This window comes from Cydia strobilella, chromosome 7 (genome assembly GCF_947568885.1).
Source record: "Cydia strobilella chromosome 7, ilCydStro3.1, whole genome shotgun sequence".
Classification (NCBI taxonomy): domain Eukaryota; kingdom Metazoa; phylum Arthropoda; class Insecta; order Lepidoptera; family Tortricidae; genus Cydia; species Cydia strobilella.
Window position 1 is genome coordinate 10,880,290 of NC_086047.1, and position 22,245 is coordinate 10,902,534.

Consider the following 22,245-nt stretch of genomic DNA (forward strand, 5'->3'; position numbering starts at 1 on the left):
AATAGAGTGATTTTTGAGGGAGGTTTAGGTGTATAATTTGTTAAAGGTAACCCGTGCGAAGCCGGGGCGGGACGCTAGTTTAAAGTAATTAAATACAAATAATATGAAGCTAACTTGTCACCGGACAAAATCCGTTAAGCCAATCAGGATATACGACATGGCAAAAACTTATATACTTGTACAAATACACTTGATTAACATCTTCTTCAGTCAGTAGGCGGATTTTCACATTTAATTTTTAATTTATTTCACCGTAAAATTACCTACTATGCCGTCTATGTGTGTAAGATTTTTAAAACACATTTGAAAGTTTGAATGTCCTATCCGGTTCGAAGGACCAAACTAGATCTCTACCAACTGACATTGACTACCTACCTATAATTATTAAATGGCTATCATCAACCGTAACTTTGTAAATGAAATCACCCTACCAGAATAAATTACCTATCCCATTAATATTAACAAACAACGTCTCTCCCCATACTTGTCTTTTAAAATAAGAATGCAAAAGACACATCAAAATAAGTTTGCAATCCGAACAAAACTGGACCTATTGAAACTGTCTTTCACTCAGCGAGTGATTGGGCAAACCTGAAAGTTTGGGCTTATGCATTATGTTTTTTGTTAGCTTTCATATTGTCAAGATTTGCAAGGTCGCGGTATTGCTCCACAAGTGCAAAGTCAGTTAGCAGGTTAAACGGTATTCGAGTTTAATGTAGATTAGACGTCAAAATAAATCGATATTGTTAAATAAGAGTATAATGTTAAAAGTGATAGTATTAGCGGTACTTGCGGTGGCAGAAGCCAAAGTGCAACAAGATGTCGCATCACAACAGATTATTACGTTTAAGCAGAAAACGGGGGTAAGTTTCTCGTAATCGTGTTTTAATTATAAGACTATACATCAGTGACTAATTAAACGCTTAACCGTCATTCAAATAGCCAATAAGTTATACCCATTCAAAACGTACCTTAACCTCAACCTAACCTAACCTAAACGTCGACGGTATTAATATGCCTTAAAAGCATGTATAGGGAGGATACAGCGAAATAAGTAAATCAACAACTTAGGTACCTTTACCTAGGTACTAAAAAAAACCGTTTGTCTCATTCATATTATGTTTAACGTAATCTTTGACTTGATCCCAGAGAGCACTTAATACTTATCAACTTGCTCAGAGCGTAATCGTATTAATTGTTGTAAATAGGTTAGTCAGGGAAAATCGACGCCTACAAGGTGTAACAAAAATATAAGGGATCTCTTTAAGGGCACATTAGGTGTCGCGTTCTAAAATTTAAGAAAAAGTAGAAGAAATTTTTATTTGACGCAGAAAAAAAAGGGACAGGTCGTACAAGTCGGCGATAAATTAATTAGTAGCATTATCACGTGTTAAAAATTTAGTTAATGATTAGAATAACTTTATGTTCCTCCTGCGACATCTCCTGACATTTGATAAATTTATTTACATACAAGATATATACAGTGGTACTACGTAAACGAAATTTATAAATACCTATGGAATATTTTATAGAAGAAAACGTTTTTAACGTTGTGTTTGAACCTATGGATTTCGGCTTGTTTCCTTAATTTAGATAATGTTTTGATTATTTTTAAATATTCAGTATTCCTTTAAGTACTAGCTTCTAAATGTTTCGTGCTCTACTTACTAACATCAAGCTTTGTTAATTTACAGAAACCCGTAGGTGTTATGACTGCGAGTGCGGGAGCGCCTATAGAATACAAAGAAGCCACAAATACATTAAACTCACCATTGCTCTTCAACGAATACTTCATGGACTCCCTCACCCATTTAGTGCGGGAGAGGATCCCAGAACGCCTAGTACACGCCAAGGCCGGAGGCGCCTTTGGATACTTCGAGGTCACCCATGACATAACCGACATCTGCAAAGCCAAAATGTTTAGTCAGATAGGAAAGAAAACTCCCGTAGCCGTCAGATTTTCTCCAGTTGTCGTTGAGCGAGGAGGAATAGACACATCAAGAGATGCAAGAGGATTTGCTATAAAATTTTACACAGAAGACGGTAATTTTGACATCGCTGGATTTAACACGCCGATCTACGTTTATAAGGATCCTCTACTATTTACTGCTTTCGTACGAACTCAGAAGCGTAATCCAGCCACCAACCTAATGGATGTTAACATGCTTTGGGACTATCTAACTCTAAGACCAGAGGGCTTGTATATGTTTTTACTCGTTTTCGGAGACCGTGGCATCCCTGACGGGTACCGACACATGCCGGGCTTTGGTATTCACACATACCAAGTTGTCAACAAGCACGGCGCGTCCACATTCATTAGATGGCACTTTCAACCTGATGCGGGAATAAAAAATTTACGTTCAGAAGAGGCCAGCAGAATTGCAGCACAAGACCCTGACTATGCTACTAGAGATTTATATAATGCGATCGCCAATGGTAACCCTCCTAGTTGGAAAGTCAGCATTCAAGTTTTAACACTGGAAGACGTCAAGAAAGCTGGCTTTGATGTTTTTGACGTCACGAAAGCTCTTCCTTTAGACGACTATCCTTTGAAACCAGTGGGTAGATTTGTTTTGAACAAAAATCCTATTAACTACTTCGCTGAAATCGAACAATTAGCGTTCAGTCCCACAAATCTGGTACCGGGAATACTTGGTGCCCCCGATAAAGTATTTGAAGCTAGAAGAATGGCTTACAGGGACGCTCAATATTACCGCTTGGGGGCTAACTTTAATAGAATACCCGTAAATTGTCCTATTCAAACACAAGCACTGGCTTATAACCGAGATGGCAGACCTCCACTCAAGGAAAACGATCGTGATATTCCTAACTACTTCCCTAATACTTTTAACGGTCCTCAACCGTACAAGGATCCGAAAAGGCCGCAGTTGATAGAAATATACCAAGACCTACCAAACAATTTTGACCAAGCAACTGAACTGTACACCCAAGAGATGACAAAAGACGAGCGAAGTAGATTGGTTGCAAATATCCTGTTCAGCTTGGGTGGGGCCGCGAAAAATTTGCAAGATCGAGCTGTGAAATTATTTACAGTTATACATCCAGATTTAGGTGGAAGGATTCAAAAAGGCTTACTGGCTAATAGAACGCAATATTATGATGAAGACTACGATTACTAAACAGGTACCTACGTAAGAAATTGTATTGAATTTAGGCTACCTAGATTCACCTACATTTTTTAAACAAATGTTTACTGTATATGGGATGTATATGGGTGGTGGTCTCGAAACTATTATTTAGTTTGTAATTTGTGGAGATACTTATTACATCTGGTTATGTAATGTTAGGTATAAGTGTAAGTAAGTTTGCAAATAAATAGCTTATTTGCAAATCTATATATTTATACTGCTGGTCAAAAGAAACTTAAAGCAAGCTTATAGAATCAAAATAAATAGCTCAAACCTATCTCAAGTCACCGCAAGTTGAACTTGGTTCTTGATATCAAAGGCAATCAGAGGCAATTCATCAATCAATCAGCGGGAAAAAATCCCAGCATCGTGGTTGGAATTGACAAGAATAATTTATTCAATAATTATATTTAAGATTCATACATTCAATCATAGACTACAAACTTTAAGGCTGGTTGTACATGCAAAATCGTTTTTTTTTTTTTTTTTTTTATCGCGTATATATATATATATCTTTACTTGAAAAATAATTATAGTGTATAACTAGCCTTATGAACCGATTTTGCATGTACAACCAGCCTTAAAGTTTGTAGTCTATGATTGTTCATTATTTTAGTATGTGGGTATTTTTGCATTTTGTAATTAATACATTCATTAGATTAGATAATAAAAGTGTGAAACAAGTTTTAATCAGTTTAAATCTATCCTCCTTATCAATTTTAAATTGATTTGATGACTTGACATTGATGGAATTGACACAGTCATGTACATTATGTAATGTAAAGCCTGACCAGGAATATATGATCATTGTCAAGAGAGCGCTATTATTCTCATTTATATGGCAACAGTTCAGTATAGTCTGAACAATGTGGATTGGCAACTCGTTTGACTTACATACAAAATTCACCGTAATCAAAATCAGAACCCATTTATTTACTACTATTGTGAATGTGACTACTATTAGCCACACCATCAGCTCAGCTCTGTAGAGCTGAAAAAATATTTCGTCTATCATGTTACTCCATTCAAGGGAAGAGGCCTACATCCAAGATTGGATCACCAAAAGGCCACCATGATGATGATGGTCATGTTACTAGGTAGGTACCTATATATTCCGTAACCTTACATAGGTTCGGCTACATTGTCAATTAACAAGATTTATCGTCTCCAAAGCCCAGTAAATATTTTTCAAACTTACTCATTTTTCTTACTGTGTTTCTTCGCTTGTATAACAATAACACTACAATAACTAAGTCGTAACTAGCAGACTATAATAACATTTTGATTTGTTTACCTGTCAGCTCTGATGTTAATTTGGAAATGTTTCGTAGCGAAATAGTTTAATTTCCCGAACTGTTCTTTTTCAGCAGTTTATTATTTACATTATTAACAATGTTCCGCTCCTGACTATGTATAGTTTTGGTCATTTTTGTCATTTATTATTTAATATTCAACACTTAAGCATTATTCAATTCAATTCAATCTATAAGTAGTATGGCTCCATCGATACTGTCGATGATTTCGCCAACGTCAAAGTGGGATCCACGTGGGATCGAATTAATATTTCTTGATTTTCTTCAGCCAGTGTACGGTAAATAAAATTATGGGCCTCTGGGGCTCTAGCCAGACACGGTTAGAGGTAGAAATACCAAATGCTCTTAGAGCATGACGTTGTTCGGTAGTTATTGTTTTTGTCTCATAAAACCGATAGCTGGATTTTACGAGAAGCACGTGGACTACCGGCCGTTGACTCCAAAATGGTGGTTAAACACGCTTTGAGATTAGTTCTCCATTCACTGCACACTACCTACCAAATGAGATTACTGTATAATAAAGCTATCGATATTACACTTTAAACAATATTAATGAGCAAAAAACAAAGGAATTAATCACGAGGCTACTATCAAGATGGCGTTCAAACCGGAAGTCCCTTAAGCATTATTCAAGTAAACCGCCACAATGACACTGACAACAGTGACAACCTATCATTAAAATTATTGCCAGTGTATGAAATTAGTTTCAATGAAATTCCGCAACATGGCGCATGATCATATATTTCTGGTCAGGCTTTACAGAATTAAATCCCCTCCACACTCTTGCGCGAATGTGGAGTCTAGTTCGCTAATCAGCGAAATCCACTCCACACTCGCGTTCGCGGGTTCGCGCCGCGTAGTTGGAGCGGGCTTTACCAAAAGTGAAGCCGAAAACATGAATCTAGGAGCTTCAATTAAGTGTATTAATTTTAAGGGCCCTCCACACTCATGCGCGAATCACGGCGCGAAGCCGCGAACGTAAGTGTGGCGTCGATTTCGCAGATTGTTCACGCCTTCGCGCCTAGTTCCCCGTTTTTTGTCAGTTTATTAGCCCGCGTCAAAGGAGACGCGAAGCGCGAACTGGCAAGACTCCACATTACACACTATTTTGACTCATATGTGGCAAGATAAATAATAATTTTATTATATAAAGCGGCTATAATTTACGGTTCTACAACAAAACAAAATAGAAAAATAGCTAAATCACGTATGATGCCATAGATAACTAGCAGTTAAGCTTGATCAGCTGATGCTTTTCCGCCATCTTGGCGAGAACCAAACTGCGAAATCGCCGTGAAGTTTGCGAGTGTGGAGTCATGCGTCAACGTCGCTACATGTAGTAGTAGTAGTAAATCACTTTATTGTACAAAACAAAAATTGTTAACATGAAATTCATATAAATTTAGGTACAAAGGCGAGCTTATCCCTATAAGGGATTTCTTCCAGCTAACCTTAGAGTAAATGAGTGGAAAATTCGAATTAGATAGATAGACAAACTTACAAAACGTACAATAATATTTAAAAAGGAAAACTACAATATTAACGTCTACGAATAACTAAAATACATCAATAGCATTATGCAATAAAATAAATATGTACTAGCATACATAAATATATAGTACTAAATAAATATCACATGTTCTCTCCGCGAAGTCGCGCCGCGATTCACGCACATAGTCTGGAGAGGCCTTTAGAATGTAAACGTCATGTCCCATTTGGAGGAAAAATATTCACTTCACTGGCAACATTTATAAGAAATGGCGGTGGCGGCTGAAGAAAATTTGGATTTTTGTATTTACGAATTTTACGATTACGCAAAAATATTACATTAAACTCGATAGTTACGCGTGAAATGTAATATCAGGCGGTTTATTTTTATTATATAATGACGCGTTGTGACACCCATTCACTGCACCAAAGAGAATATAATATTACGGAGTTATATAATTATATCCAAGTTACATCTATCTTTGACTGCACAAACAACCATGTTTCCTGTATTATATAGTCTCCATGCACAGGAAATATGGACGGTATAGAAAGGACGACAATCTCTTATGGCAGCTCAGAATAATGACTAAAGCAAAGAAGCCGGGCAAAAATAAAAGCTTGGTAAAAGATATCGTATTCACAACACGTTATTACTTTTTGTCTATGAGTGAGTGAGACAACAATCCGCAAGTTCTTTCGTTTTTTTCAGTATTGTCATAAGATGAACTGAGGGAAATGTCAAATGGTCCTATGTGGTTCTATAATATAATCCAGCCAAATAAAATATATGTTCGTTATTTCACAGGTAGGTGTCAACTGTAACAACTTGACATAGTCGTATTATTTTAGTTGAAATATTTCGGGAATTTCAGCGGTCATCTTGGTTTATTTTAATTATATTTTTGCTATTCCTGAAAGATTGTTGGAAAACGTGCTGAGTTTTTATTTGTAATGGTTTGAAGTTCCCTTTGTGATAATGTCTTGTGTGATCGAGGGCTGTAAATTGCATACAGGAAGAAAAGAAAATACGCACGAACCGATAACCTTTAATCGGTGAGTTTTGTTCAATTTTTAAGAAATTAATTTATAGGACCTGACCCTAAACATAGAAATCGATATGTTGTTTATGTAATTATTACTTGCATTCAAGTCTATATAGATTTTTGCATATATTTTCGAACTTTTCTGCTAAGTATGAAAGGTTATATTTTTGGCATAGTGATGTATCGACCTCAGATCAATAACCTATCGACATTTACAGCTTTCTTATAGTTTGGCCCAGGACTGTCTCATTTTAATTGATGAGTACAGTCAAGGGCATAAATATATATACATTCCCAAAGTCTCAAAAATATGTGTACGCTCAGACAATAAAATCGTGTTCACATATTTTTAAGCCATTTGTCTGGGTCGATATTTTTGCCTTCGACTGTACCTATAGTTTTCTTTGTTCTTACTTACTGACAGATTGTGTTTGCCAGACTATAGTTCAATACTAAAAATTGGTCAAGTGCGGGTCGGACGCGCGCACCAAGGGGACCGTACTTTTTAGTATTTGTTGTTATAGCGGCAACAGAAATACATCATCTGTGAAAATTTCAATTGTCTAGCTATCACGGTTCATGAGATACAGCCTGGTGACAGACAGACGGACAGCGAAGTATTAGTAATAGGGTCCCGTTTTTACCCTTTGGGTACGGAACCCTAATAAAAAAGACATTAATGATCACTGATGAATGTTCCTTTTATTAATATTGTTGGTCACAAAACTCAACTTTTTATTTCAGATTTCCAAAGGACGAGGAATAGGGGATATTACTGCAATGTTCTGCCACCAGAGTGCAGCACTAGCTTTTTTTAGTGCACCGTAGAGTAACTTATTCATACTGTACCTTTAACAGGTTTTTGACAAGTTTTCAGGGGACCTACCGGAAAACTCGAATCCGAAATTTCGTTATCTAGCTGCCTCTTTATCGCTCGAATACGCAAGAGTGACAGGGATGTTAGATAACGAAAGTTCGATTTTCTTGTTCCGCAATAGACCCTCAGATTGTGATAGTGGCGCCACCTACGCCGAGTTTCGCGTAATATTCCCTATTATTAAATAAAAAATATATATTACACGAACGTTTTTTTTTTCATTTCCTATTTGGTACAGTCAGCTGCAGAGAAAAGGTACCCCACGTCCATACTAATTTACAGAACTTTGTATGCAGGGGGGGTGCCTTTTCTCTGCAGCTGACTGTACATGACTAGAAACTATACTTAGTCTTTTAGCATTAGAAAAAACGGTAAAGCATTTCCACGTGTCTTTTTATTGACAAGTTTTTTTATAAATATAGCAATATTTTACTTATGAAAGCAAAAGTATGTAAATGATCGTATATTATATTTGTTGTGACTTATTTTCAAAGTGTTTTTCGATAAAACGACACGTTAAGATCGCTCGCCTTCTGATGATAAAAAAACGAGAGGTATAGTTAGACGGTTCTGAGTGGTAGACTGCAAATGAGATAAAAGCTATATTAGGTACATGCATTAATCCTCATATCAGGCGGCTCTTTGATTCCAAGGATTGCATAATTTTTATACTTTTTAATGATTTTTAGAATATGAAAATTATAAAAAGTATAAAAGTTATGCAATCCTTGTATTCCACGCATTTCATTTCATTTCAACGAGCCGCCTGCTACAGATTTCTTAAAATAGCCGCGTTTTTTCAGGTTCAACTTTCATTAGCCAGACTATTATAAATTTGCCAATTTCGTGATTATTCTTTTACACGGCACATAAACTTATGCATAATTTATCGATATTAAAAGTCGACACAGTTACATCCCTAGCAAATTATCAAACTTATGACACCGTACGTAAATGAGAAATAACAAGCATATATGCATCTCTTTTCGGCACATTATCTAATTCGTAAGGAAGTAAAGTACGGGTATACATATTTGCGAAGCATTTTTGCCCGACTTCTATGCTTTAGTCATTATTCTGAGTATGGCAGAACTATTGCAAAAGTGACCAGTTTTCAGCTGTAAATAATAGTTCCTAATCTCTCCGGTGGCGCTAGTTAGGCTCTGGGACATGAGTATAACATGAACCATATAAGGCAACAAATAACCCGACCAAATTACGTAGGTTGTTTTTGGTAGTATTTCGGTGTATGGTGGCGCCGCCTAATTACTGTTTTTTGATGGACACTTTTCATACATAGAGAATTGGCTCCTTTCTATACCGATCATATTCCTGTAGTTTTTAATTTTTAAACGAGAGGTGTACAGGTGTACCATGGAGACTGTATAAAGGAGCCAAATCTCTATGTATGAAAAGTGTCCATCAAAAAACAGTAATTAGGCGGCGCCACCATACACCGAAATACTACCAAAAACAACCTACGTAATTTGGTCGGGTTATTTGTTGCCTTATATGGTTCATGTTATACTCATGCCCCAGAGCCTAACTAGCGCCACCGGAGAGATTAGGAACTATTATTTAAAGCTTAACGCGGTCACTTTTACAACAATTCTGCCATAAGAGATTGCGATCCTTTCTATACCATCCATAAGGTGTACCAAAGAGTAGTTGTTTTTATTATACTATATATTCTTTGCTTTTACCTCTGGTCGCTCGGTTTCATGTCTATAACTATAGTTGGTCAAGCAAATCTTGTCAGTAAATAAGAACAAAAGAAACTGTACCCATCCTTTTCTTTTGGGTGCTAGTACTAGTGTAAGACAAAGATAGTATGATTCTCTCTGTCTATATTGAAATGAGACAGTCCTTTGACAAACTATACCTGTATTTACTATGTCTATGTCAGAGATACTATACCACTCAGAATAATGAATTATTCTGAGCTATACCATGCCACACATGCGTAAGTCGTCCACCATAACCCATTAAAAATATCTCAACATGCAAATTAACACGCGCCGTGTGCAATAACATTATTTTTCCTTACGGCAACAATGACTAAACGTCACATCGGCTAGGTTACGTGCGTGACGTCAAACGTCAAGTTTTCAAGTTTGACTTGCTTGACGAAGTCGAAGTTAACGATGTTCATTGACGTGCGATGTGCACATAATTGTAGTGCTGCGTACTTGATGAAAGTTTATTAAACAGATGCTATTTGTTAGAAATTAACGTGTTAAATTTTTCTATTAAACATGGCGCCGAATTTCAGTAAAATCACAAGTAGGACCGATGTTAAAATCGCCCTCGCAGCCTCCGCGGCAATCGGAGCTTGGGCGATTAAAAACTCGCTCCAATCAAGGTGAGATTGACAAAGCGATGTTAAGTAAGTGGTTTTCCATTTATTGTTGACAAGATAATTGAAAGTGTTGTGATATCGTTGATACCTCGGGTGACTGCGACTAGAGAATTTAACAAATGTTGTATTTTGCAGTCAAAGTAAACGAGTTAGACCAGGCCGTTTATCGGCCGAAGAGCAGATTCAATATATGATAAAGGAGAGACATAAAAAGTCACCTAAAGCTCAAGTAGATGCCAAATTTTTTGCTGAACTGAAGGCATTATGGAAGATTATGGTGCCAGGGGTCTGGTCGAAGGAAAGTGGTTTCATGGCACTGATCGCCTTGTCCCTGATAGCGAGGTCCATGTGCGATCTGTGGTTGATCCAGCATACTACTCTAATAGAAGGGTAAGTCAAAAAGATAAAGCGTAACTGTAAATACAGTATGTTGTGGCGTTAAATGGGTCATATTCTCAGAGAATTACCCAAATACATGTACTTTCTTTTTTTCTTCATCCAAATTTAAAATTACTGTATTTATTATAGGAAATTTTAGGAGTGAGATTGCCATCCTAGTGATTGGTCAGCAGCATACTTAACCAAATTGTCAAAAGCTGACAATATAATTTTTAAAATACTATTTTAACAAACAGTGTAGGTATTTTATAAAATACATGACCATGTTTAAAGTAAAGTAATAGCAGTTTACTAATTCTCAGAATTGGATAGCTTTTGAATATATTGTTAATAATGACTCGAAAACATTTTAAATAGTTTTAGTGAAAACCTTTGGAAAGAAAACTGGCGATGCATAACGCCACTGTTAGGCATAACATTGTCTTTTTAAATTATGTATGTTGCGTTTGCTTTTACTGATTTTTTCCTTGATTTTGGAATTATATTATGTTATTTAATAACAACCAACGATGTTACTAATGAAGAGACACTCGACAAAGTGGGTTGATAAACCTTGATAAATTGTATGGACTAGAGGTTCATCATTGCAACAAAACTCAAAATTCTTACTTGTTTAACAGTAATTGTACTTGAGATATTTAAAAAACCCTATAACATCATCCATCATCATTAAAACGCTAAGAAAATTGGGAAAATCAGACATAGTCTATGTAAACACATGTCAACTCGTAAGAATACACATAAGCGCCTAGGGGTGCCATATGGCATCGGCAACTTTTCTCATGCCATGTACAAAACTTGAAATTAAAATTTAATAGTCCATGTGTATCATCGGATCAACCATGCATACCAAATCCTAATAAAATATATTTCATTTATATTTTACTAGATTGTATTGTATTGTATTGTAGTTCGGGCGATTTTCCGCAACTCGACGACTGGCGCCTATTTTGCGTGACATGGGGGTGGGCTAGTCCTGCCAGCCCAGCTCCTCGAGGAAACCTATCAAACCTTTGATGTTGAGTAGGACCTCGGGGAGGTCTCTCGGGGATCCGAGATGTTTTGCCCTGTATGGGGCAACTCCGCTGCACTCCAGCACCACGTGAGAGGCTGTTTCTTCTGTCTCCATGCATCCTCTGCATAGGGGACTGTCTGTGACACCTGTTATAAAAAGATGTTTGTTAAATAGTCCATGACCTGTTATGACACTGGTTACCATGCTCAGTCGGGTCTTTCCTAATTGAAGGAGCACCCTTGTGAGCTTTCCGTTGATGCCAGGCATGGCTTGTTTGGCCTGTCTGCATCCAGTCTGGTTTAGCCAATGTTCTGTGTGTAGTTTCCCTGTACGTGCCAGCAGCATTGAACGTACCTTGCTAAACGGTATCGGGAGGATCGGTTCTGGGCCAATCGCTCCCGCACTCGATCCTTGCCTGGCAAGCTCGTCCGCAGCATCGTTACCCCGGGATCCGCTGTGTCCTTTGATCCATTGTAGGGTGATCTTATTGTTATGACATACCTCCATTAGTCGTTCGTGGCATTCGTGTATAAGTTTGGATGTGACTATATGGCTTTTTAGAGCCATCAAGACTGCTCTACTGTCGGAGAGTATGCGGATGGAGGATCCTACTACCTTCCTTGCAGTAATGGCAGCCGCCGCGTTTATGATGCCCATGCACTCAGCCTGGAATACCGAGTTATGGGCTCCTAGCGGAGTGGTGATTGACATGTTCAGGTCTTCTGAGAAGGTTCCAGAGCCCGATCCGCTGTCTGTTTTTACTAGAATACTATTTTACTAGAATAAAAAGGATTTCTGATCCATTTACTCAGAATGTAAGCTAAAAATTTGCATTTTTTTCAAGCCTCATTTTTGGGAAGGTACCTGTGCCAGTAGCAACAATTCCAATTTGCTTAAAAATATGTGATCAAAGTAATAACTGGTACTCTTGAGCATCTAATTAAACACAAATGTCTTTAATTTTCGGCTTATTGTAACCTTAAGAGAGCGAAAAACTAAGCACAGATGCGGTGCTGTACGGCACCCGCTAGGTCATAATGGGTTAAGTATTTCAAACTTGGCTATCAGAGCACAGGTCAGTTACATGAATAAACAACAAGGAATGACATTGCAGAAATGGTTTATTTTGATTCAGTATAACTTACAGAGTGCAAACAAACAAATTTACTTTTACCATAGTCACACATTTTTTCAAAATGGTCATGATCCTATCTGATAGGATGCAAAATTTAAGTGTGTAAGGCCCACTTGCACCATCCCACTAACCTGGTAACCATGGTAACTCCAGGTTTAGCCAGTTAACCCCGGGTTAGTGAATGGTGCAAGTGGCCCTAATTAACTGATTCAGCTATATATACTTTTAAAGTACATTATAAGTTGTAATATCTGTTAATTAACGAGCATTTCAAACAAGCGGTTTTATATCAAATGGTGATATGTTTTTAGGGTTCCGTACCCAAAGGGTAAAAACGGGACCCTATTACTAAGACTCCACTGTCCGTCTGTCACCAGGCTGTATCTCATGAACCGTGATAGCTAGACAGTTGAAATTTTCACAGATGATGTATTTCTGTTGCCGCTATAACAACAAATACTAAAAAGTACGGAACCCTCGGTGAGCGAGTCCGACTCGCACTTTTTCACATCTATTTCAGTTTATATTTTGCAATAGTTATAGCCTTTATGAGAACCCCTTTACAAATGTGACATTTTCAACCAATATTGTCAAATGTCGGTTGTCGATAAGGTTGATTTCAAATTGACAATATGTCCCCTTTTGGTTGAAAATGGCACAAATATTGCGCGTTAAATATTATAAGGTTTAAGCTTAGGTAGGGTATCTTTGACTCTAAATTTCCTATTTTGTGCAGGTCTATTATCACAATGAACAAACAGGACTTCAAAACCAGATTGCTGCAGTTCTTTGCCGCAATGCCCATGGTAAGTAAAGTCTCACTGAATGGATGTTTAAATGCATAGCTAATTTCTAATAAATTTTAAAATTCTCACTCTTTCTCTTCTCTTCAATGTTCTTTTTACACCTTCTTCTCCTGTATACCTCTCTCAAAAATTTCAATTTCTGGCTGAAGGCAGTGGCCACCGTCTCCGTTCTAGCGCGAATTTATCACTTGCCATCCCCTCTCACAAATCTCGTGGATACAACAAGTCCTTCGCAGTGCGTTCAGTGAAGCTGTGGAATGAGCTGCCAGTTTCGCTCAGACAGGCGCAATCGCTTGCGTCGTTCAAGGAGAGGTTAAAGAAGCTGTGGTTATCTGATTGACTAATGTGCCTATATTTGTATTGTATGTTGCTTTATATTTTTCAACTTTTTTCCAATTTTTAGTGTATTTTCCCCATTCCTTTTTGTGTAATATATTATATGTTTATCCTATTAATTTTGTATGTATTTATATCCTTTATCTTTCTGGTACCTTGTTGTACATTTTGCTACATTTGTCACCCTCTTTTCACTTTCTCCTCTCATCTACTCAAAGGTTAACTGGAAGAGATCCCTCATAGGGATAAGTTCGCCTTTGTACATCTTATTATTTGTACCATGTAATTTTTAATGTGTATATTTGTACAATAAAGAGTTTACTACTACTACTACTACTACTAAAATTTAAAAACCCTCTACGCATTATGCCAAAAAATCCATTTTATGCCAAGAATGCCTTAAGTACATCATTTGGGAAAAGAGCTGGGTGCGTAGCCGACGTGCAATCGTTAAGAGAGGGATGACTACGATACGCTACGGAGCGTTAACGATTGGCGCGTTGGCTACGTACGCGCCCTGATACTCTTCAAACTGCTGGATCGTTTTTTATCAAACATAGCTAAGAACCACCGCAAGGAAACTCTTTTTCATTAAAAAAACATCGCACGGAGTACAGCCGCCGCGGACACTCGTGCCTGAGGAAGGACTCCCGACGAGTCCGAAACATGTCGCCAAAAGCGACTAAAAATACTTGCGAATGCCGTTTTGATCTAAATATTTTGAAATATGTCCCACGATAGTTTCATTTCGATAAAAAAACTGCATCGAAATCGGTCCATCCGTTCGAGAGCTACAATGCCACACTCAGACATTGGCGTCAAACAATTAACACCCCTCTTTTTGCGTCAGGGGTTAAAAAAGCATTTTTTTAGGGGTACCCAAAGGGTAAAAACGGGACTCTATTACTAAGACTCCGCTGTCCGTCTGTCTGTCACCAGGTTGTATCTCATGAACCGCTACAGTTGAAATTTTCACAGATGATGATTTTTCTGTTGCCGCTATAACAACAAATACTACAAACAGAATAGAATAAATATTTGAGTGGGGCTCCCATGCAACAAGCGTGTTTTTTTTGCCGTTTTTTGCGTAATGGTGCGAAACCCTTTGTGCGCGAGTCCGACTCGCACTTGGCCGGTTTTTTATAAACACTGAAATTTCCTTCATCACAGTGTATTTTTTATTTCAGATATCATTAGTCAACAATGTATTGAAATGGAGTATAGGAGAATGTAAATTAAGAATACGGACAAACCTTTCACTATATTTATACCAGCAATACATGAAGTAAGTACTTTAATAGCTTTTATTTTATAATATTTGCAATCGCTATCAGTATGTATATGTATTATATTATCTTCGTACTTTGCCCTTTGTGCAATCGTAACGCTGTAAATGCAACATTGAAATAAAATAAAAATATATTAGTTTATATTATACTCATAGTGTAAATTTGGTAGGTATACTTGGTAGTTTTGAGCGAATCAATACATATTTAGGGTTCCGTACCCAAAGGGTAAACACGGGACCCTATTACTAAGACTTCGCTGTCCGCCCGTCTGTCACCAGGCTGTATCTCATGAACCGTGATAGCTACAGTTGAAATTTTCACAGATGTATTTCTGTAGCTGCTATAACAACAAATACTAAAAACAGAATTAAATAAATATTTAAGTGGGCCTCCCATACAACAAACGTGATTTTTTTCCCGTTTTTTTACGTAATGGGATTAAGGAACCCTTCGTGCGCGAGTCCGAGTTGCACTATTCCGGATTTTTTTACATTGCCTCTTTAAATGCTACATTTTTGTATGTTTAGGTCGTATTGAGTGTGGACAATGTTACCTTTAAACTTGAGTGACCTGCGATACGATTACGGTATCTCGTACTTGGCCTTTTGTTTAATTACTGTCTATTAAATGTAATAAAAATTAATTGGTCATCCGTTTCACTTTATGTACAAAACAGGTATTTTTCCTAGTACAGTTAGAGATAAAATTATGTTCCCATAGACAAATTTTATGTTTGTCTCGCGTATTTTGCGATTTTAAGCTTTATTTATGTAAACACTGGCGTTTACCCGCGGCTTTGTCCAAGTACGCGACAACATTTCCATCTTCACCACTTAGATAGTTAGCAGTCCTCAACCGTGCGTTTCTCCTGAAACTTCCTGCCTCGTACGGCTAAACTGAATGAACTGTCGCCTGCGGTATTTCCGGACCGATACAACCTTGAAACCTTCAAGAAAAGAGCGTACTCCCATCTTAAATGCCGGCAACGCACTTACAATCCCTCTAGTGTGGCGGGTGTCTATGGGCGACGGTAATCGCTTACCTTTTACTTACTCCTTACAATCCCTCTAGTGTGGCGGGTGTCTATGGGCGACGGTAATCGCTTACCTTTTACTTACTCCTATATCCTATATCATAAAAAAGGAGAAGTGGTTAAAACATTCAACCCTATATTCGTTTTCTACTCCCTTGGGGAAATAAAAAAAAAAATCGTTTTTAGTGGAGCTCTACAACATTTGAAGAATATATCTACGAGTATGTACTTATGTTTCAAATTTGAACATCAAACATTTATTTAGCAAATAGGCCACAGGGGCACTTTTACATGTCAAATTGAACGTCATATCTTCAACACTTTAGGCTGTGTACTGTTTAGAGTTGGGCAAAAATTAACTTGAATAAGAATAAAAACAGAAATGTTATTCTTATTCCAATCGATTTGAATAAGAATAATTTTTGCACTTGTTATTCCAGAATAAAATATAGGATTATTCTAAATAACGTTTTATTTAATTAAAATGTTATTCTGAATTGGATCAACTTTTGTAGTACAATTGGTTATAGTTTGTAAAATTAATTTCACCCCTCTTTTCAATTGTGGATTAGTAGATAGATATGAAATAGAGAATAGATTTGAATTTTTTTTAGCGTAAAAAGATTTTATGTTATCATGTAGATAGGTACATTTTTTTGGTGCCTTCGAAACGGTGATGATAATTTGATGATGAAGCTACATAGAAAGTAAACAGCGAAATTCTATGATGCTTCAATGTATTATCCTTTGCGTATTATTTATTTCGTTTATGATTCCTATCAACCTTAAGGTCTTACATATGCTATCTCTTTCACACCTACGGACAGTGAAAGAGATAGTAAATGACAGGTAAAAAAAAAGAACCTGCGGCGCTTATCGCTAGATGTGCAGAAAGTAGCAGCATCAATTGTATAGTATTATTTAGCGTGTTTGCACTTTAGACCACCATTACTCATTAGCAATAACAATAGGTTTAATGAGGTTTAATAAGATATTAAATTACAGCAGGTAAGAAAAGAGTCCTACGCTTATTGTATTATTCGACGTGTTTATTAATATTTATTGTAATAATACAATAAATATTAAACACAAGTAATAAATCCACTTTTGACCGTCATTTATTACTCATTGGCAATAACAATAGAATTAAGTCGTGGCTGGTGAATTCTTTGTTAGCACTGCGGCAGGCGATGTGTCAAACGATTTTAATACTGTTCCTATGTTATCTTTCCGTCTGGTAATAAATGCAAATTGTAATTATCAAAAGAACTTTTTAAAACACCATAAGTCTCGGTAATAATTCGGAGAATAAAACTTAGTAGATTTACTATCTAAATTACACATCATTCGAAAACAATAAAATCAAGAGTGTATTCCCCATTTGTTCCTGCCCCTCGTGACCGCCGCGATACATGAGGCGGGGACATATGGGAATGATTTATATGAAGCGCCTGTTTACATCTGTGCCCGGTGGGGAGAAATCAGAATAGTTTTGACGGGAATAAAATCAACCGATTTTAGTCTTACGAATTCTTATTCAAAGAATGATTTTATTCATGAATGCCCAACACTGGACTACTGTTCGTCAATGTCTAAATAAATTCCTATTAATATTATTTATGCGGAAATAAAGTCAGTCTGTCTTAACCTTAACGCTTGAACCGCTGAAGCGATTTAGATGCCAAATACAAAGGGCAAACCACACTACTTAGAGTACTTAGGGTCGGTTGCACCATACCGTCTGTCTCCGTTAAAGCGTTCGCAAAATGTTCTCTGCTGAGTGCTGTTGATTTGTCTGTCAAGTGTGGTTGGTAAACTGGCCCTTAGATGCGTATATAACATGGCTCCGGCTTCCTGCATAGACACAGTAGTGCACTGCACACGCGTGTTGTATTTTTTTTATTATCCTATTTTAGCCACTGCTGGTCAAAGGCTTCCCTTAGTTTCCTCCACTCGACCCTGTCGTTTGTATTTTCCCACCATTGCGTGTAGAATGCGTTCAAGTCGTCTCGAGAAAACAAACGGAAAGATGCTACTTTGATCATAGTGGTTGCCCTTTCACTGTGGGCACTGTGGCAATTATCGTGGTGCATGGCCTGGTGGCGATAAATCCTGCGGTAAGAACCGCTTAAAGATTCTTCCTGGCCCTTGAAGCTTTTTGAAATACCTAATTACGTGTGTGTTTTACTTAACAATTAATTAAAAAATATAGAATAACAAATAAATAAATATTTCTAGCTAGAAGACTCCAAATATAACGATACTATTTCTTATCCCGATCGACATATCTACTACAAATAGTCAACTTACAAAGCTATGTAGATATATTCTAAACGCGTTACGAAAAAAAGCCTATCAAAAATACATATTTAAGTGATTAAACACTTACGGCCCTGGCTTGGAATCCATAAAAAAGCTAATAGGTATTGCGGCGAATAGCCAAGTTGTTCATCAAGTTACCAGGTCCTCGCTATTTTCGATTATATTACCTTAATTTAAGGTCCTTTAGATCTGTCATATGTGAATCATATTTATGTGCAATTTAATTACAAGCGTTAACGCAGGATCAAGGGTCGATTCGTTATACTTTGACTCGTGTTATTTACATGCATTTGTGTTACCAAACCGTATCGGCTTTTAATTCTTTTTGTACCTAAATAAAGGCACATTTTGAGCGATAGTTCTATTTAAAAGTACAAAATAATTGTCGTACTGGCAACATTCAGTTCAATTTGATACATTACCTACCTAATGTTCAGTTCTAGCTCTATTCCAAGATTTGTTATAAAATTCCACAAATCAAACAAAGCTCCGTATTGATTTTTGTAAAAAATAGCCGTGAAATCAGTGTTGTGACTATGATGCTAGGGAACAGAATTATTGCCGGTACTACCTATAACTGCATTTCTCTACGAAGCAGTTTATAGTAGACATCAAGCAGTCTGTAGTAACAATAAAGCCCCATTTAGACGGTTCCAGAACTTGCATGCGATTTTTGTTAAGGGGTGGAAGTACCGAAAAAGAAAAAAACTGTAAACTTCAAATGAACAAAACTTATGCAATGGGGTTGGCCGGTCGAAATAATTAGCAGATGGCGCCAGCATAGCTTGCCCTGTCAAACCCTAGAATTGAGTCAAATTTTTGTTTTTTTAATGCCCTGGATGCCAACCCTTTAAGCCAAATCTCATAGAAAACGGGGCAAGCTATGATAGCGCCATCTCTGCAAACGTTTGACAGTTGCCAACCCCATTAATAAGAAACTATGTTTTTAAGAATGGCTACATTAAAAAGCTACTTCTACCTATAATTTAGATAATTATTAGTTTTTTAATTATTATGTTTTCTGTATGAGTGATATGCAGCTTCTTCCTAGCGCATTCGGTGGCAGCTTTTACGGTGCTGTTTTTCATATTTGCCTGCACCAGCCCAACACCTGCTGGAGTTGTTAAAGTTTTTTGGCTATTTTATCCTGCCTTTTTAAGAGTCCCCGGCAAGCTCGGCCGAATTGCACCTTCCCATACAAGCGTAGTTCCGCTCTCATTTTAAAACTACGTGTGGGATTGTAATGAAACTTTGCTCATACAATGACACGAGGTATATCTAGGTCTGAAATTAGTTTATATAGCTCCAGTTTATAAAACAAACGAAATAGAGCAAAAACAAGTTTTGTATGAAAAACTTAAATTCCCTGTATTTTCTTAACTATGGTATCTGAAGCTACATAAACTAATTACATAAATATACCTTAACCTATTGTAAGTACAAAAATTCAGACCAATCTAGCTAGTCGTTCTAAAATGAGGGCGGAACTACGTTTGTATGGAGAACCGAGCTTGCCGGAGACCTTAAGTCTATAGGATTACTCTATTAACTTTCCGACCGCAAGTTTTAGGGTTCCGTACCCAAAGGGTAAAAACGGGACCCTATTACTAAGACTCCACTGTCCGTCTGTCTGTCGTCTGTATGTCACCAGGCTGTATCTCATGATAGTCATGATCCGTGATAGCTAGACAGTTGAAATTTTCACTGATGATGTATTTCTGTTACCGCTATAACAACAAATACTAAAAAGTACGGAACCCTCGGTGGGCGAGTCCGACTCGCACTTGTTTTATTGAATATCGTAGTTGAAGTACTTAGGTACGAGTAAGTAAGTATAGTCAAGTTTTGTGACGCACATCAAGGTTAATACAATTAATTGTCACTAAACGATGTGCCTTAATAGATGCAAAGTCAGCAAAGTCGATTCATATGTAGAGTATAGAAAAATCACACACGATTTTACTAGATATATTACTGATACCACGAAATTGATTAAGGAAGCTAGAACAGTAGATAAATTACATAAACATTTGAAAAAAATACTCGTAGTCGCAGGCAGTGGAATAAAAGCTCAGTGTCCAAAATTTACGCCCCATTTTGTAACGTGTATAATTTGTTAAGGTTTTGTGTAAATCCGTGCGAAACCGGGGCGGGTCGCTAGTAGAATACATTGTAAATATTCCACCACGGCGTTTTTTGTCATTATTACATATCATAAAAGGAAATAAAGTGCTTACGATCAGTATACGGTAAGTATACAAACCACAGAGTCATGTAAGCCCTACTTGATTAAGTTAAACATTCTCATACTTCCCTGTCTTTATATTTACGAATCCACATTATACATTAAGTATAACCCTGACCAATTTTTCTATTTCAATAGTTATAATCGCCAACAATATAAAATTAGCTCTAGATCATATAAAACTGAACTACTAGCAGCTACTAGAAATAAAAGCTTTATTGGAATGGCACCAAAAATTTGTAACAAGCTACCAAAAGAGATTTTAAAAATGAATGATTAAAAAAAATATATATTTTTAAATAACTAAAGCATACTACTCAATCCAAGATTTTTTGTCAGACAGTGGAAACTTTATAACCATTTAATTTGTCGTGTATTACTTTGTTATTTATTAAGTTTTAGTTTTTAAATGCACGCTACATGTCTTTAGTAACTATTTGTTTGCCATATGGCGAAGCATAGTGATACATACTTATTATATGTACATTTAAGACCTACTGTTGCACCTACCTATGTTTATCAAATAAATAATTTGGAATTTTACACAACAATATTGTTATAAGAGATGATGCATAGAATTAATTATTTATGTATTTTGCGTAAACAAACTAAACGATGCTAAGTCTACATTTGATCTCAGTTTTTGTATATAATTGACCTTTATTTGTACTTATTATCGTAGTGAAGCTAAATCGTGCGGAAGAAACGAAGAATCTGTAGCCTTACCATGAGTCACTGACAGTGTCAATACTGACATAATTATTTACTAACGTCTACGTAACTTATTTTCTATACATCGCACTCGCACTATTATACCAGTATAAGTGAGATGCACAGAAAGTAAGTTACGCATACGCTAGTGAATATATCATTATTGGCACTGTCAGTGACTCGTGGTAGAGGTAGTTGACCATAAAGTTTTTAGATATGCGCAATGTCGGACATGACTATTCGACATTATCTCACTTTTACAATATTAACTGGAATGCTTTTGTATCCATGTTATCCCACGTTAAGGATCCCCGGCAAGCTCGGTTCTCCATACAAACGTAGTTACGCTCTCATTTTTAAATGAGTATGTAGCTAGTTTGCTCTGAAACTTTGTACTTACAATAGGATAAGGTATATCTATGTCTGTAATTAGTTTATGTAGCTTCAGATACCATAGTTAAAAAAATACAGCGAATTGAAGTTTTTCATACAAAACTTGTTTTTGCACTCTATTTCGTTTGTTTTATAAACTGGAGCTATATAAACTAATTACAGACCTAGATATACCTCATGTCATTGTATGTGCAAAGTTTCATTACAATCCAATCCAACACGTAGTTTTAAATTAGATATATTCAGTATCGTGTTCTGATTACGAAATAGTAGAAGCTTTTTTTTATAATTACTTCTTTGTCTGTATGTTTATCTGTCTACCTAGCATG

The 22,245-nt window shown here is 36.7% G+C and overlaps 3 protein-coding genes across 5 annotated transcripts in view; all 3 read left to right on the forward strand.

The window, feature by feature from the left end:
• Positions 1-22,245, forward strand: part of LOC134743088 (guanine nucleotide-binding protein-like 3 homolog) — a 172,410-nt gene that overhangs the window by 149,949 nt on the left and 216 nt on the right. The gene's annotated exons all lie outside the window — the stretch shown is intronic.
• Positions 1-22,245, forward strand: part of LOC134743085 (ATP-binding cassette sub-family D member 3) — a 96,390-nt gene that overhangs the window by 54,472 nt on the left and 19,673 nt on the right. Inside the window, exons 2-5 of one of the 3 annotated variants that reach the window (XM_063676397.1) lie at positions 10,053-10,235; positions 10,368-10,622; positions 13,518-13,587; positions 15,111-15,208. In XM_063676397.1, coding sequence (XP_063532467.1) covers positions 10,129-10,235; positions 10,368-10,622; positions 13,518-13,587; positions 15,111-15,208 — 530 coding nt within the window. In that variant the 5' untranslated portion in view covers positions 10,053-10,128. Of the gene's footprint in view, positions 1-10,008; positions 10,260-10,367; positions 10,623-13,517; positions 13,588-15,110; positions 15,209-22,245 lie in introns of those variants that run through there. The other 2 variants (XM_063676396.1, XM_063676398.1) reach the window with 2 other exon arrangements.
• On the forward strand, positions 710-3,163 carry LOC134742754 (catalase-like). The gene is made up of 2 exons (XM_063675941.1): positions 710-863; positions 1,695-3,163. The coding sequence occupies exons 1-2, from the start codon at positions 762-764 to the stop codon at positions 3,138-3,140; spliced, it is 1,548 nt and encodes a 515-aa protein (XP_063532011.1). The 5' UTR covers positions 710-761; the 3' UTR covers positions 3,141-3,163.

Excerpts from the sequence above, each read along its gene's own strand:
- LOC134742754 (XM_063675941.1), top strand. The coding sequence starts at position 762 with ATGTTAAAAGTGATAGTATTAGCGGTACTTGCGGTGGCAGAAGCCAAA. Across the intron at positions 864-1,694 it reads CGTTTAAGCAGAAAACGGGG|AAACCCGTAGGTGTTATGAC; the intron begins GTAAGTTTCTCG and ends GTTAATTTACAG.